Raw genomic sequence first — 16521 nt, 5'->3', positions numbered from 1 at the left:
CCAACAGAAGCACAGCAAATTGAAAGCACAATGGCATCCAGCGGCATCTGGATTTATCTCAGAAAAAATCTAATGTTGTTATTGATAATGATTGCAAAATCCTGTTCCATGTGAATGTTTACACCATGATTTAAGAGTGCCAGAGAGATTAGATACACCCTTCAATCAAAATTTATGACAGGTTATGAATATGAATATGAAAATGTGGAAGTGGCATACATATGCTCTACCCTTGCACCACCACAGCACCCTGGTGAGTCATGACATCAGACATCAGACACAAACGTGGCATTGAACTTAATTGTTTCAAATACACTTTTGAGAGTGCACTCTGAGAAGAGTATTTGAAACAATTAAGTTCAATGCTGTTTCTACATAAGCTTCTGATGTCTGACATAAGCTTGACCAGGGACAGATGCTGTATACGATGTGGCAGCGTGGGGGTAGAGCATAACTCACATAAGAAGACCTTAGTCCTTGACACACTTACAGAATTAAATTCTAAAAATTTAGTAAACTGAGTTGGATAAACTTAATGAATTGGATGATCATAATAAACTGAGTTGGTTAGACATAGGGTACTGTCATTGTACTCAATTGTTTCAAGTAATGTCAAAGTAAAAAGTTCCTTTAAGGCAATTTAAGTTAGTTAGATTTGTAACTTTTAAGTTAATTGAACGCAAAAAAGTAAGTTGTCATCAAAAAATCAAATGAACTAAGTGAAAAATTAATGTAAATAAGTCCATAAAATGAACTACAGTCAAAAACACCTTCTAGAGTGTAATTTTCTAATCTATTAATTGTTAACTGGAGTATAAAAACTAAAAAAGACTGAAAGCAGTGGTGATTTCTGATATGGGCAACCGCCCAGGGTGGCATGAGCGCCAGCTGCTGGCTCCGATTCCCCAAGATCTGGTGCCAGTACCAAATAGCAGACAGGACGAAGAGCCTACCACCCATAGTTTATGCATACAATTGTACTAAATATGAGGCTACAGGTTACACATTTTTCTTTCTTCTGTATGGCTACTATGTCCAGTGTACTTTTGTTGGACATCCTTTAAAATCTCAGTAAAGGTAAGGATCTACATTCTCAAAGGAAAACGCACAGAGTCTGATGTTTACTTAGTAAAGCTAAGATTCTTAAGTCGGTATGAAATTTCACCGAAGCACTTATTGTGCATTTCTTCAACTGCTTTCACACACTGTGCGTGAGATCCTCTATGCATCCAAAAAATATTTTCAAGGCTGATAATTATTGTTTCTAGTCCCAATGGTCCAGATGATCTGAAAAAGAGAAAGCATCCAGTAAGCAACAGTTGTGAGGATAAACTTTTATGATGATGATAACAAAGGTCAGGAAAGAATGGTAAAACTAGTTCCAGTTAATAGAAAGGCAATGCTATGTGGAATATCATCTCTGAATACAAAATGTGTAGAACTTTAAAACAGATGGGCAGAAGAAACTGGCATTCCATAGACAAATCAAAAGTGGACAATAGCAGACTGAAAATCATTGCCTCTTTATTTCAGAAGCAACACCACAACCTGCCCGAGTATTGTTGCTGACCATGTGCAGCCCCCCTTTTTTATTTCCGTTGAGATCCATTGAGATCTAGATCTCATTTTCAAGAGGGACCTATGTAACCACACTGTACTCATCTTCTGACAACTACTTACAGCAGGGTAATAAACCATGTCAAAAACCTCTAATCATGTCAAACACAACAATGAGTTCACTGAACTCCAATGTCTTCCATGTTCACAAGCTCTCAACCTACAGTAGAAGCTTTGAGGTGTGTTGCACAAGGATGTTCTCATTGTGGATGGGTAGCTGACAAATCTGCAGGAATTGCACTAAGTCATGTCAATATGGGCCAAAATCTGAGGAAAGTTTTGAATTGAAAAATTAAAGCAGCTCTAAAGGCAAAAGGGGGTCCAATACAGAATGAGCAAGTTGTGCAAAATAAAGTGGCAGATCAGTGTAGAAACACAGGTATTTTGTCTCTGCTCCTGCGCCTACTTCTCAATAACTACAATAACTATATTCTTTGCAGTTCTGTGCTGCAAAGAATATCCACAATCTATGAGATTTGAAATTTCAAGACAAAGCCTCCATTCAGTGTAACAGCGCTGATATTAAGGGAAGAAGTTGAAGGAGACAATTTAAGGATCCAAACAATGGTTGTAAGTTGATGTCTACTTAGTCATCCATTTTTAGATTGACATTTCAAACTGACTTAACCCTCCCACGTTTATGACGCTCGGACTTGGGGGGGTCTAAATGACCTCATCTCTTAACCCCTTCAGACCTGAATTTTTTTCTAGTGGACCAAAAAATTTTTACTAAGCTGATTTTTACTCCACTTAAGCTTAGAAATAAAGGGGAAAAGAGACATTTTTCTTATCTCATGTTTTAATATGTTTTTTTAATGTCCATTGTAATGGACATCTCAACTAAATGAGTTGGGAATCTTGAAAAGATCTATACTTTTCCCATAGAGTTTCATGTTTACCAGTTTTTGTTTATCAGTGTGCATGTCTGAATAGAGAATATATAATACAAAATGTAGTTTTGACTTTAGTAATGTGTCATTGAACTTTCAAATGCATTGGCATATTATTATTTGTAGTATATTATTTGTATGTAAACGGATTACACAGTTACCAAACCATTGATAAAGCATCAGCTTGCTGGGTATTTTCATGTTATCTCTCATTTTTGATGAACACCCTCAAAGCAGTTTCAGTGTGGCACAAACCACAGCTGGATTTTACATGTGTTACAGTAGAAGTGCATTTTTCCTGTGTATTATGGCCACTTGCATTTGGTGGGCACTGACTTTTTTCCCAGATATTTGTGTAGTACAGAACAATTTCATCTAGCAGGACAACACCACCCACTGATTCACTGTATGGCTTGAACACCTCTGGATGAGACACTTTGAAAAACTGGGGCTGCTTTACTTCTCAATTTACCATCTAATTCCTATTCTCGTATGGCTTATTTAATTTATCCAAGCACTCAAGATCAGATATCTTTCGATGTACAGTCAGTTCAAGATAGTCTGGGAGTTTATACTCCATCATTGAAAAAAATAAAATAACATAAAAACATTTAGAAATCACAAACTGGCTATAAAATCCTCATACATGCTTCTCTCTTTGCACGGTAACACTGAATAATTAGGCGTTGTACAACATACACAAACTCCTGATGTCCACTGGGATGGACACTCAACTTTTAAAAAGTCCTGCAATTTCATGATAGAAAAAACATTCAAAATACCTTCAAATACTATGACTGGAAATACTTAAAATTATACTGAGAGTCATTTTTTTAAGCTGTTATGAACATAAATTAATATTTTTGATGGAAAACAGATGCTTACTCTTCCCCAACTCTCGCTTCATACACAAGCTCATCTTGTCTGATGCCTGAAACTCACTAATATCAAGTTAAGAGTCTAAACTTCAGTGTTTTTGTTTAATAAGAAACCAACCTGTAAGATCCGCCATGCAAATAACAATTTCCTTATTTTTTTTATTGGTTTAATCCCAGAAAAATATCATGTCCATTCCAGTGGACGAGGGGTCTGAAGGAGTTAAAACCATGGAGGGTTAAAATACATCAATCTTTATTTATCAGATTAATTATCGTACATGATGTAGCATGCAGTATGAGCATAACAGAGTGCTTTCAACATCAGAGTTCATAGAAGAGGCCCATGAAACCTTGAAGATTTAACAACTGCTTGTGTGAAGAATGGTTCAAAATCACTTTTGTCTTTTCCTCCATACAGAAGGAATCTTGAATTGTCATTACCAACAGATACTTTTGTAAGAAGTATTAAATAAATACCAGTAAACATGTTCAGTAGTTTCTCTTATTTGATATTGTCACATGAATTAATTTTTGACCTTGTTTTTAGAAATATTTTTACTATAAAAAATATTTTATGTGTTCAATATTTATTTTACCTGCCGTAAATGTTATTTAAGTAAATTAGCATGTATAACATTATCAAATTTTAACACACATTTTGACTGGGTTGTTTATCTAACTGATCAAATGTTAAACTCTGTTTGCACACAGCACTAATGTTCCATTTTTCCCATCAGACAAAGCGGTTCAGACACTGCAACACAAGCGACTCCTCAGAGCAGCCACGCTGCTTTTGATCTACTTCTCTTTTTTCTACAAATATACCACAAAACACTCATGGGCAAACTATGAGAGTCTATTCTCACTGTCAGAGATTCCCATTCATTTGAAGGGAGAAGATGATTCCATGCAACAGCATCTGCACCTATTTATACTGCAGCCTGCACACTGAAGCTCACTTTAATTTTCTTCTTATTTTATCTTTTCCAGAAAACAGAAAAGTTCTCAAAAGAAAAAAAGATTTTTTTATTTTAAAATGGACGGATTGCTGCATGTCAGAAAAAAGCCTTTCATAGACGGCATATTTTTTTCAACTATCTTTTATTATGTTCTCTTCCGTACCACAGCTTCTCTGTCTAGAAATGGTTCTAACTAGTGTTTACAACTTTAGGTAAATTACAGTGTTCCTGTTCTGTGTAACTTCAACTGTAGTACAAATCTGACCTCTGTCAGAGACTCTCAGGACGATTATACACTGACTGTGAAACATTGTAAAATTGTGACAAACGCTCTCCTGATGGTTTTAAAGTTTTAGATTGGAATACACTAAATAAAATAAGCAAAAGATGCCAAGTTTTACAGCACAGTAGTCATATGCCATGGGAACTATTTTCCCCTTTATAAATGCATTTCATTTTCTTTAAATGATCATTTAGATGATTCAAAGAAAAGGAAAATAGTCAAACAAAATATTCTGTTGGTTGAAAAGACAAAAGGGAACAATTTGGAAACTGCATGCCATGACAGGAGAAAATTAAGAGCATTACAGAAGCATAGACGAACAGATTCAAACATGGTGACGTTGCAGTGCTGATTTGTGGTTGCTTTGCTGTGCCAGGATGTGAATCACTGGTCATTATTTGCACCACGAATTGTTTTTCAAATAATGGGTTAGGATTAGGGGTTAGCCCATGATCAGGAAAGAGGTTCCAAAGCACAAGATCCACGCCTGAATGGCTAAGAAAAAAACAAAATTAAGATTTTGGAGTGACCTAGTCAACCTCTTGACAACTGATTGTCAACTCAAATCTGACTGAGATTTGAGTTAACTTGATTTGAACTACCTTAAAACAAGCAATTCATATTCAAACTCTTTCTAATGTGGTTTGATTAAAACTATTCTGCAGAAAAGGGTGGACCAAGATTCATCCACAGTGATGTCAAGAACTTCTTTGCACTGATCCCAGATGCTTGATGTCAGTTGTTGCTGCTTAGCAGCTAAGAGTGGCAAAAACAATTATTGGCTCTAGGGGTTTACTACTTTTCCACATATAGATGGTTTTAAAAATGTAATAAATAAAATTATTAGTCTGTAATTATAAAATTGAAATGTGTGTTTACTCATGCTATCTTTGGTGATGAAATTTGTTGGGTTTGACAAAAAAGCAAAAACAGGAGAAAACTACAAGTGGGGAATGCTTTCTAACTAGTCTTTGTCTTATGCTTTTTGCTTTGTCCAAAGGATCAAGGCTCTTGGCTATTGAGAAACAATTGCTTCCTGAAGATGTGGACCATGTTGAAGTTTTAAATTTTACATCCGAGATGTATGTAGTGCACCAGTGTGACGTTATGAAAGCGCCGCGGACTGGAAATGGCCTGCATTGTAAACAACTATCCTCCACTGCAAATAGAGAAGTGCAAAGCCGAACAAGGTGGCTGTTAATATTAACTCAATATTTGGAAGTGTCGCAAACACAGACAGCTTTGTTCACTTCCTCTGCTACCATTGTTAAAAATACAGGCAGACTACAATTCTAAAACAGTACCGAAAATTCATGTCATCATTCACGATTTCTCCTTCTTCTGTTTGCTGATTGGTCTGGTCAAAAGTCGATCGGAGACAATCTGAGTCAAGGAGAGAAAGCCCAGACTGCGACTGTGTGGAAGGCATTTGTGGAGGAGAATCCCTTAGGCTGTACTGAAAAATCCACATTTCCACATCAGCTCCGCACTTTCAAAGTATCAAATAGACAAAAAGGACTGCCAACCTACAAGACGTATCAAAGCCTCCAGATACCAGCTCTTACTATCTCTTTAATATTTAAAAGTATCAGGACATAAGGCTATTTCCTTCAGCCTCACGAGAGGCTGAAGGAAATAGACTTTCAAATCAACCTGGGGCTTGTTTATCTGCCCCCCCAGGTTGATTTATAGGTCTATATAAGATCAACTGGATTTATCAGATCAGCATGTTATATGCAAACTGCACACTGTGAAACTCCAGCAACAGACATCGGTAGGGGGAACAAAGCACTCTGTTGTTTTCCACAGCTCCTCGGGCCCCTATTCCTGTCCTATTACACCTTGGTGCCAACACAGCAGTTATCAACTCCACTCCCAGTAGAATTAGTAGAATTGGATCACCGCCTGAAGCTTGAGGCCTTAAGCAGCTGCAAAGAGATTATAAAATTGAGGAAAGGATGTTGTTTGAGCAAAGTCTCCCAAACATATGGCTGTTTAATTGGACCCACGAAGGAATAAAGGGTATCCAATTGAGACCCAATGCTTAAAACAAGAGCAAGCAATTAGTGTTCTTTATTTTCGTACTAAACAACTGCCACAGAGGAACATGCCAAAGCTGTAACTTACAGTCAGGAGTTCTTTCTGGAAGGACTTCCTCTCTTTGCTTTCTGCATTGTTGCAGTCTTCCTTTAGCCTCTCCAGGACCGACGCCACCCTCTCTGGCTCACTGTCTAGCTCTGTGCGGCAGAAATGCGTCAGGGGCAGGTTGACGTATCCAAGAGCATCCGCAAAAACTCGCCAGTTGCCGATGTTCTCCATCAGTATAGTTCTTACTGAGGCATAGATGTATGTGAGGAACTTGCAGGGCTTCAGTATTTGCTCCAGTAACAATGAGGTTGTAAGTTCAGGCCCGCTGATATTAGTGGGCTTTATCTTGCCAACTATCAGAACATTCTTAGCATGAACAAGCCCTATTTTGCCCTGATAATACCCAATGTACCACTCTTTTGTCCACAACTGGCCCTTCAGCTTGATCATCTCCTCACTCAGAAGGGCTACAAAGTCTCCTTTTTTGTATTCAAGCAAGTACTGGTTTTTCATTTGCCTGATTACAGTTTTGATTAATTTCCCAAACTTTAGGTTGTTTATTTTCCTGTCCTGGAAAACAGGGTATTTGGTTGCAACAGCAAGAGGAGACAAAACTATTTTCCCTAACTCCTTCTTCTTCAGGAATCGCCGCTGCACTGATGTCTTTGGACCTGCTTTAGGTGGCGGTGTTGGTGTTTGGACACAAAACTGAGCAAGGATACAATCTTGGTCATCTTTCACTTGGATTCTTAGAGTGAAATCTGAAACATCTTCAGCATTCCGAGTGGAAATCATGTAGATCAGCCTGCTGACTTTGCCTAATCTAACCTGGAAGCCCCGGACCACTCTGGCCTGCTCACTGGCTTTTACCTCATAGTTAGCCATGTTGGAGTAAATCTCAACATGGAGGTCTTGAGGTTTCGACAGGACAAATTGATGTTTGCCCCAAAGCTGCAGGGCAACTGGTGGTGCAGACTGTGCCTGTTTACCCACCTCGTTCACCAACAGGGTCTTTGGAGCACATTCATGGCCAAACATGGCCACCACAGTTTTGAAGGATGGGTGGATGTGTTTTGGTCCATAAACTCCTAAGGTAATCTTTTTAACAACATGCTCCCAGACTGTGGTTTCAGGTAGTACAAACAGGGCCTGGGTAACCACACATACATACATGCATGGCTCAAGGTTATCCAGGCCCACCTGAACTGTGTCCCCATAGATGTAGGCCTGAGGGATGGGGGTATATGGCCCCTCTTTACAATCACTCCTCACACATAAGACTGCTGTCGTCTGTCTGTTTTCCATTTTTACAACAACGGACACTTTCATCTCCAGGGTGATGGTGGTTTTTGTCTCCATGTTGCTGAGTTTGATCTCTACCACAGGGCTGACAGTGGTACAGCGATCACTGTTCAGTTCAAGTGGTGAGTCGAGCAGAGCTTTGATTGAGATTTGTTGTGTGTCCCCTGCTGCCACATGGCCCTCAGGTACAAGGACGCTAATGTTGGTGTCTGGAAGCTGCACTGCTCCTCCTGAGCTGTCCAGGCGACAGACAATGTTGGTTTCTACTGGCTGTGTTTGACCCCAGCCTGGGTTCTGACCCAGTGAATCCAGGTCATGGCAGGACCTGGCCAACTTGCGATGGGTGAGCCACGCTGCACGGAAGTCCTCCCTGGTCTGGAACTGCTCGGGTGCAGGCGCTGTGAGACCTCTGAAGAAACTGTTGGAGGCTTGAGGAATTTCTGTCTGAGCCTGAAGGATGGACAGTTCAGACAGGCTGTAGGAACGCTTGCTTCTAAAAAACGGGTTGTCTCTTTGAAATGTTTGCCCCACAACCACAGTGGGACTAAGAGTGTTCAAACTAAAGACGTAGCTGGAAAAACCATGGTCTCCAGTGTTTCTGGTAGAATTAGGGCCAGAAGAAGAGACCGTATCAAACAGAAGAAGGTCAACTGATTTCTCTTTTATTGTCTGATCAAAGGAACTCTGAGCACCCCTGTTTAGAAAAGGATTTGTAGAGCTATGGGTTGCTGCAAAAGGATTTCCATTTTGAAAAGTGGTCGGTTTTAGAATTTCTCCTGTCCACTCTCCTAACAGGTCCATTTCTTTAGCTCCCTCCTCGTTACAGTCTGATATTGTGTCTATCATCCCGCTGTCGCTGAAGGATGAGTCTCTGTAGTTGATGGGTTCCACATAGGCTGCGGGGATGTAACCCATCTCTGTATTGTTGTGAGCATACCACCACTCTCCCCCAGATGAGTCAAGAACGTAGAGGAGGTCGCCCTTGGAGAACTTGAGAGTGGTGAAGCTGGATGGGCAGTAGTCCTTTATGGCAACAACTTCCCTGGCAGCACCAAATGAAGCAGTGGTATCCAGTCGTAAGGCACTAGGAGAAGGCACTAAAAAAGACAGCAAAAAAAGATTGGTTTTCTTTTCCCACGCTGTTGTGATGTATACAATCAGTGAATAAAACAATAAGTTGTTTCACATACAAAGGGTTTAAAAAGTATTCATACCCCTTGAACTTTCAGATTTCTTTTTCACATTGCAACCACAAATTTCAATGCATTTAATTGGAGCAAGACCAATGTTCTTTGAGTGCAACATGTTTTTTTATGTTCAGCCCCCAAGAGTAAATACTTTGTAGACCCAACAGTCACAGCTGCAAGTTATTTGGAGTATGTCTCTACCAGCTTTGAACATTGCAAGTGAAATGTTTGGGCATTCTTACTCATGCTTATCTAATTACACAGATAGCATCCGTAAAAATCTATTCTTATCAAGGATTCTCATTTGGATTTACAACCCTAATTGAAATCTATATTCAGTTGAGTTCACTACAGAGACAAGATATGTAATCTTCAAATGGATAAACTTTGCTGTTTTTTTATTTATTTATTTGTTTATTTTTTTTGCTAAATATTCACTCATTTGGAATTTGATGTCTGCAACACATTCCAAAAAAGTTGTGACAGGAACAACTGAGTCACTTAAATACTAGCCCATGCCTACTAGAGTGGATGCTAACAGTTGTCATATTGACAGATTCTCCAAACTGAGTTGTAGAGTTTTGAGCTACCATTGGCCTCCTGAGTGATTAATGCCTCGTCTCCGGTCACTTAGTATAGATGCAAAAAATAAAAATAAAAAACTTTATTTGACGAAAATAGATAATCTTGTCTTGATAGGATTTTAGGTGCACCATGCCTTGGACTGAGTAAACAGAATAAGCTTGGATATTGTTTTATAACCTTACTCTGCTTTTACTATCTCTTCACATTTCAAACCAAAGGTGTGTTTCTTGGTCTTTGTGATGCTGTTTGGTCACTCATGTTCTCTAGCAAACCTCTGAGACTGGAAACAGAACAGTTGTATTCATACTGAGATTAGATTTCACATAGTTGGTCTAGATTTACAAATTAAGTAATTTCTGAAGGCAGTTGGTTGCACTGAATTGTGCACAGGGTTATCAAAGTAAAAGGCACTGAACACATTTGCTTACTTTTACTTTTAAAATACTTTTAGATTTTTATTTGTAGAAACCATGTTCTTCTTAGTTATCTATGAGATAAAATCCCCCTGAAGTTTTGTTGTTGTAAATTTACAAAATGTGAACAGTTTTATATTGGGTTTTGGGTTATCATTTTGTTTTCTGTTTTTCTTCGTTCATCAGTTATGTCATTTTTGTTTCAGCCTTGTGTTTCCTAATATCATTATTTGATGATACTTAGATCTGTCTCATTTTTGTGTTCCTGTAGCCCTGGTCTTTGTCCAGCTCTCAACCTCCTGGTACTTAATCCTCTCATTCTCTTCCACTACTTATCAGATCCTCACGTCTGCTTGTGTCAAACCCTTTCTTGCGTTTGACTTGTGTCTCCTGGCTGGAACTGTTTTGGATTTATTTTTTGTCTTCACCCTGGTTTGTGCATTTTTGTAGTTTTCAGTATTTATTTTAATCTTCTTTCATTATATCATCAAACTAAGCTTGATGATATAAGCTTAGTTTGATGATATAAACTAAGCTTATATCATCAACCCTAACCCAAACACAGAGAGGCCTTCACCTCTCTGTGTTTGTGTCCAACACTACACCAACCTACATCATGACATTTTAGTTAGTACCCTAACCTCTTTACTAGGCAATGTACACCTAAACTATATTTGAACAGTTGCAAGATCAAAGTCCTTAGTGTTTATTATCTATGCAGAACTAATTCTTACTTAAATGGATTTTTAGAGCATATTAACATATTTAATGTTTTTAACATCACAATTTATTCTAAAATATAGAAATTGTTCCAATCTGTAGTTCAATTAAAAGAAGTTCAACAATAACACAATTTTATGATGTGGAATGCTGACCTTTGACATCTGTCAGACTAGCCTCTGACACTCCCTCACTGAGATCGATGAGTGTCCCCTCCGATTTGCAGCGAGGAAGAGAAGTATTGTTGTTGGCTCTGATCCGATGAGCGGCCATGATGAGGCCCTTCACCGAGCACAATGCGGTGACTTCGACAACTCTGGGGCACTTTTTATCTCCAGGTAATAATGGATGTCAGCAGCTGTCCAGGATCTCTGAAAAACACAGAGTTCAAAATGATAGCAATTTACATTATCAGTGAGTGTTTAGTTTGAAAGTAAGTACTGATGTTTGAATTATTTTGCAGAGCATTTCAACCCACTTTGGAAATTGTCAGCTCATTCTGTACGTCGTGTTCAGTAGGGAGCTTAAAGGCCTACAAGCATGTGCTTCTTTTTCAGGAGTTCAGATGCATGTGTACAGAACTGGGATATAAACAAGTAAACAGATTTAAAAATTTATGCCAGTTTTGAACATATTAGGGGCGTGCTTTTTTGTCAAGAGTTGTTTATTTGCTCCGATAAATCTAACTTTTACTTAATATGTAATCCTTGAGATGGTGTTAGTATAAACATAATCATAACTCCTGTTAATTCCCATGGATCCTGCAAGGCTCTAGATGATCTCCAGCTCTTTCTCTTGACCACAGCAACATCAGAGGCTGAATATTTCGATAGTATAAGTAAAGAAAGCTTACATGGTTGAATAAAAATTTACCAAGCAGATATGGGTCAATGAAACAAAGCAGCCTGACATACCTTAAATGTTTAACTTTAATTCATAACTAATAACTGTGACAGCCCACAGGTGGTGGGATGGTCAGAATGGAGGACGCGCAGCAGCAACCCTATTGACTAAGTATAGCCAATAGGGTCCCCTACACTGGTCCTGATGCTGATGTATATGTTGATTCTTCTTGTTTGGAGCTGAATAAAACCTTCAAGGTATATCTTGTGACACCAACTAAATCACTTTGTTCCACTGAAGAAAAAGAGAACTATGTGCTTATGGAGTCACATTACTGTTGAGAGATATGTCCACCGGTGTAAATAAAACACATGCCTCATGCAGAGTGATGAGAGTAAAACAAACAGGAGTTCAGACTTCCCCTTTTTAAAGTGTTTCAACTTGCAAAATAGGAATTCATGTGTTGAAAGTTCCCTTTAATTTTTGTTGGTATTTAGCTCTCCACCCATTATCTGAACATGAGTAACTAAGCTTTTTGTCATCCAATCTCTTTGGTAGAAAGAGAGACAGACATGACAAAAAAACACACAAGCAATATTATTGCGCTAATTTTCCTAGGATTAAACCTTGGGGTACACTACATGTGACTTCTGTCCGCTTCGATGAGAAGTTACTTATTGAAACAAAGAAATCTCTGTTCTTTATGTAAGATTTGAATCAGTTGGGGATTGGACCGGAGAGTCATACACAACTCACCAGTCGATTCAGTAATATGTCATGATCAACAGTGTCAAAAGCTGCACTGAGGTCCAACAGAACCAGCACTGTGGTTCTTCCACAGTCTGTATTTAGATGGATGTCACTGAACACTTTGATAAAGGCTGTCTCAGTACTATGGAAACTAGACTGATAGACATTAAAGCAGTTGGTTATACTATTAAAACCGATTTTTCAATAACTTTGCTGATGAATGGCACTTTAGAGTTTGGCCTGTAATTCTACAATAGTGATTTGTCCAGATTGTTCTTTTTAATCAGTGGTTTAATCCTGTTGTTTTTAAAGCCTGAGGAAAAACACCTGATGGAAGTGATGAATTTACTATTTGGATCAGATCATTTGCAACGGCAGGCAGAATTTTCTAAAGAAAAGTTGTGGTTATATCGAGACAGCAGGAAGAGGAGCTTAATTGATTTATAATTTCTTCTAGGCTTTAATAGTTAAGTAGTTGAGTCTTTTCTCTGCATGTTATGTTTGGGCATAGCACTGGTACTGGATTTAGTGTGGATGTGCCGATTCATCTACTAATTTTTTTATATTTCTCTACAAAGAAGTTCCCGTTTCAGAACTACAAAACAGGACACTGTGTTTGTAGTATTTATATAAAACACACAGAAAACCCTAAGAAGCTTTTTTTAATATAAGAAAAATAAATGGTTTCCTTTCACAATTTTTTTTACTGTTAATGTTAATTTATTAGTATGATTTATTCTTTAAATGGCTATTTATATTATATTGGCTAATACTATTATATGAGTGATGTAGTCTATAGACGTAAATTCAAGCTGGGAGACTCTCTTCAACCTACTGGCAGCATTAATTACCACGCCTCCGCCTCAGCCAACCAGCACCAGACTGTCGCGCCGCTCCAGCCAATCACCACGCAAGAGCTCCTGCCAAACAAGCACAGGTCCACCTGCTTAAGCCGCGCTTCGACCCACCTCCTCCCCGTCTCCACCCTCATCCTCCAGGGCATCTTCCAGACTCCCTCCAGGCTCCTTTATCTCCAGGTTCCACTCCACCAACAGTGTCCAACCGGGGGGAAGACTACCCTGAGCTTCGCCCCGAGCCGATCATCCAAGCTCACGGCGATTCTCAGCACGCATGACTTCTGCCGGTGTCCGAGCGCCAAAGAATTTCGGGTCAATAAAACTTTCTAACTGCTGCTTTTCTCTGTGTGAGTTTCTCCAGATTTAAATAACATAATGATAAAATAATTTATATTGCTATATTCACCCTGTGGTTTGTACTATAAAGTATTTATTTTTCATTTACCATAACCAATTCTGATCATTTTTTCCTCAAAATCGCTGAATTTTCGCAATTTCCCATTCAAATACTCAGAAGCGAAGCTGGTGAGGCAGCAGCGAGCTGAGCCTCACCTTGGATTGTGCAACCTCTCACTAACTGCGCTGGCTGCCATTCTGAGAGCATGTTCCTCCTGTCTGTACATTGCCAATAAAATGGTTAAAAAACATTTAATATATGAACTGATTATCCATAATTTAGCTTATATATATAATGTACTGTATTTTTTGTTGCCAATTGTATGTGTAACGTGATTTGTGTGCTGAGGAGCGATCATAAACGACAGCGATTCAAACGATTCAAGGTGAGGCAGGCAGTTTTCTTGCCTCATGGCAGGGGGCACTCATGATCCCAGACATTGGTCTTGTGATATTGCAGAGTAAGAGCCACTTATTTATTGTACATTCTGTACAATAAATAAGTGAAGTGCAGCAATATATTTATTGTTTTCTCCTCTCTTCCGACGTCAACATGGATGACTACATTTCTACACTTAAACAGTGTATTTTCAATTCTGAAGTGGATTTTCAATTGAAGCAGTAAATAATAGCTAAAGAAAGACCAACACCGGAGCTGAAAGGTTTGCTTCAAACTACGAGACAGAAGGGTATCCGCTCGCTCTTTTCAAACGGAAAGAAAAGACTGGCTTTGTGGATGTCCTGCTAGAAACTTCCTTTTCTGCTTTCCTTGCCTTCTTTTAGCAACTTATGGCACTGTATGGTTTCAGATGGGATTTTGCAACTTAAACCAAGCATTAGTGGTCGATCACTCATATCAAAGCCAGATTACTCTAAAACTGCTTGGGATGTCAAGGATAGACTTGGCTTTAGATGAATGAATATTTTTGTGCAGACTGAGCGGTGCACCAACTTCATTTATAAGTAAAAATAAGATGGCAATACATTTTTTTTTGTTTAGATTTTTAATGAAATGTGCATGTTGTGAGCTACAGTTTGTATGTGTAAAGAATTTAGAAAAGAAACAACGCACAAACTGCTGTGTTGGATTAGCTAATAGCAATGGTAGCTATAATCTACCACAGCGATAACTTATTAATAAAACATTAAGCCCAAAAACATACTACTGCAACAGACTGAATGTTCTGTTTTTAGTGCAAAATAGCATCATGAGTGCTATTTTCTTGGTGTTGAATCCTAAAACAAAATGGCATTGTGGTCAGTTGCTGTGGCAACGAGTCTGCGTGACACAGAGGGTGAGATAGAAGTGATTCTGAGTTTTACTTCGAGTTTTCCCTTTGCTGTGGCGCATAGCACTAAATTAATAATATCTACATTTCGAAGTTTCATTGAGTTAACAGAATTATTCTACCGCGGCAGTACACAACAAAGTCTCTTCCTCCATGACCCCCAGCACTGGCTCGCTGCAGGGCAGCATGCTCAGCCCCTCCTCATCACTCTGCTGACATATGACTGCTTGGCAAGACACTCTTGCTGTTATACAGTGAAGTTTGCAGGCGACACAGTAGTAGTGGGATGCATCACAAACAGTGATGAGTCCAAATACAAGAGGAGGTCGAACACCTGGCACAATGGTGCAGAGACAATAACCTCTGCATCAATGTGAAGAAGACCAAGGAGATGGTGGTGGATTTCAGAAGTAACAAGGATCCTCCTCATCCCCTGTATATCAGAGGAGCAGCTGTGGAGGCGGTCTCCAGCTACAGGTACCTGGGTGTGCATATATCCAGCGACCTCACCTGGAGTGCCAATATCTCCCGTCTGGCCAGGAAGGCCCACCAGCGTCTCTACGTCTTCACGAAGCTGTGGAGAGTTAGACTTGGGAACTCAGTCCTGAGGAGCTTTTATCACTGTGTGGTGGAGAGGATTCTCTGCACCTGCATCACTGTGTGCCACAACAGTTGCACTGCTGCTGAGAAGATGGCTCTCTAGAGGGTGGGGCTGCACAGAACACTGTGGGGAGCAGCCTTCCCTCCACCTCGGACCTCTATACAGCACAATGCAGCAGGAGGGCGCTCCTCATCATAAAGGACTCCTCCCATCCAGCACACATTCTGTTCTAGCCTCTCCCCTCAGGCAGGAGGGTGAGGAGCATCCGAAGCTAGACCAACAGGCTGAGGAAAAGTTTTTCCACTTCAGCTGTCAAACTCCTGAACTCAAGCTGCACCTAATACAGCTTCATTTCATAAATGATTTACATACACAAAGATGTACATCCCTTACTTTATTATTTATTTATCATTTTTTGTGTGTGTTTGTGTAGTAAATTTCTTAATTTGGGTCCTGAGTAAAATTTTGTACCACCAACAAGCAAGGTGGTATAACAATAAAAAAAATCCTTGAATCCTAAAATTCTTCAAAGAGTTATTGAAGATGGTGATGGCTATCGGCAGGAAAGATCTTCTGCAGCGGTCTGTACTGCACTGAATCTGAATAAGTCTCTGACTGAAGCTGCTCTGCCTTCCCAAGATAACATTGTGAAGAGGATGGTCAGGGTTGTCCATAATTTCATTGATCCTATAAAGAATAATTCTTTGCATAATCATCTCCAGATGTTGGGGGCACTAGTGCGCAGCTGTAAGATGTAGACATGTTGGTATGCGCTCTCCACCACATCTCTAAGTAAATCACTAAATACCACAATAAAAGTACCTAGGACCTGGCATTGTCGACATTGCATCCTTGGTTAGTCA

The 16521-nt window shown here is 39.3% G+C and overlaps 1 protein-coding gene across 2 annotated transcripts in view; it reads right to left on the bottom strand.

Moving 5' to 3' along the window:
- LOC114147956 (SH3 domain-binding protein 4) overlaps nucleotides 1-16521 on the bottom strand; it is a 73076-nt gene that overhangs the window by 11244 nt on the left and 45311 nt on the right. Inside the window, exons 2-3 of one of the 2 annotated variants that reach the window (XM_028022783.1) lie at nucleotides 11078-11291; nucleotides 6755-9114 (exon numbers count right to left, since the gene is read on the bottom strand). In XM_028022783.1, the coding sequence (XP_027878584.1) occupies nucleotides 6755-9114; nucleotides 11078-11195 (2478 nt within the window). In that variant the 5' untranslated portion in view covers nucleotides 11196-11291. Of the gene's footprint in view, nucleotides 1-6754; nucleotides 9115-11077; nucleotides 11294-16521 lie in introns of both variants that reach the window. The other variant, XM_028022782.1, reaches the window with a different exon arrangement.

This window comes from Xiphophorus couchianus, chromosome 7 (genome assembly GCF_001444195.1).
Source record: "Xiphophorus couchianus chromosome 7, X_couchianus-1.0, whole genome shotgun sequence".
NCBI lineage: Eukaryota > Metazoa > Chordata > Actinopteri > Cyprinodontiformes > Poeciliidae > Xiphophorus > Xiphophorus couchianus.
This window is presented reverse-complemented; position numbering and strand designations above follow the sequence as displayed.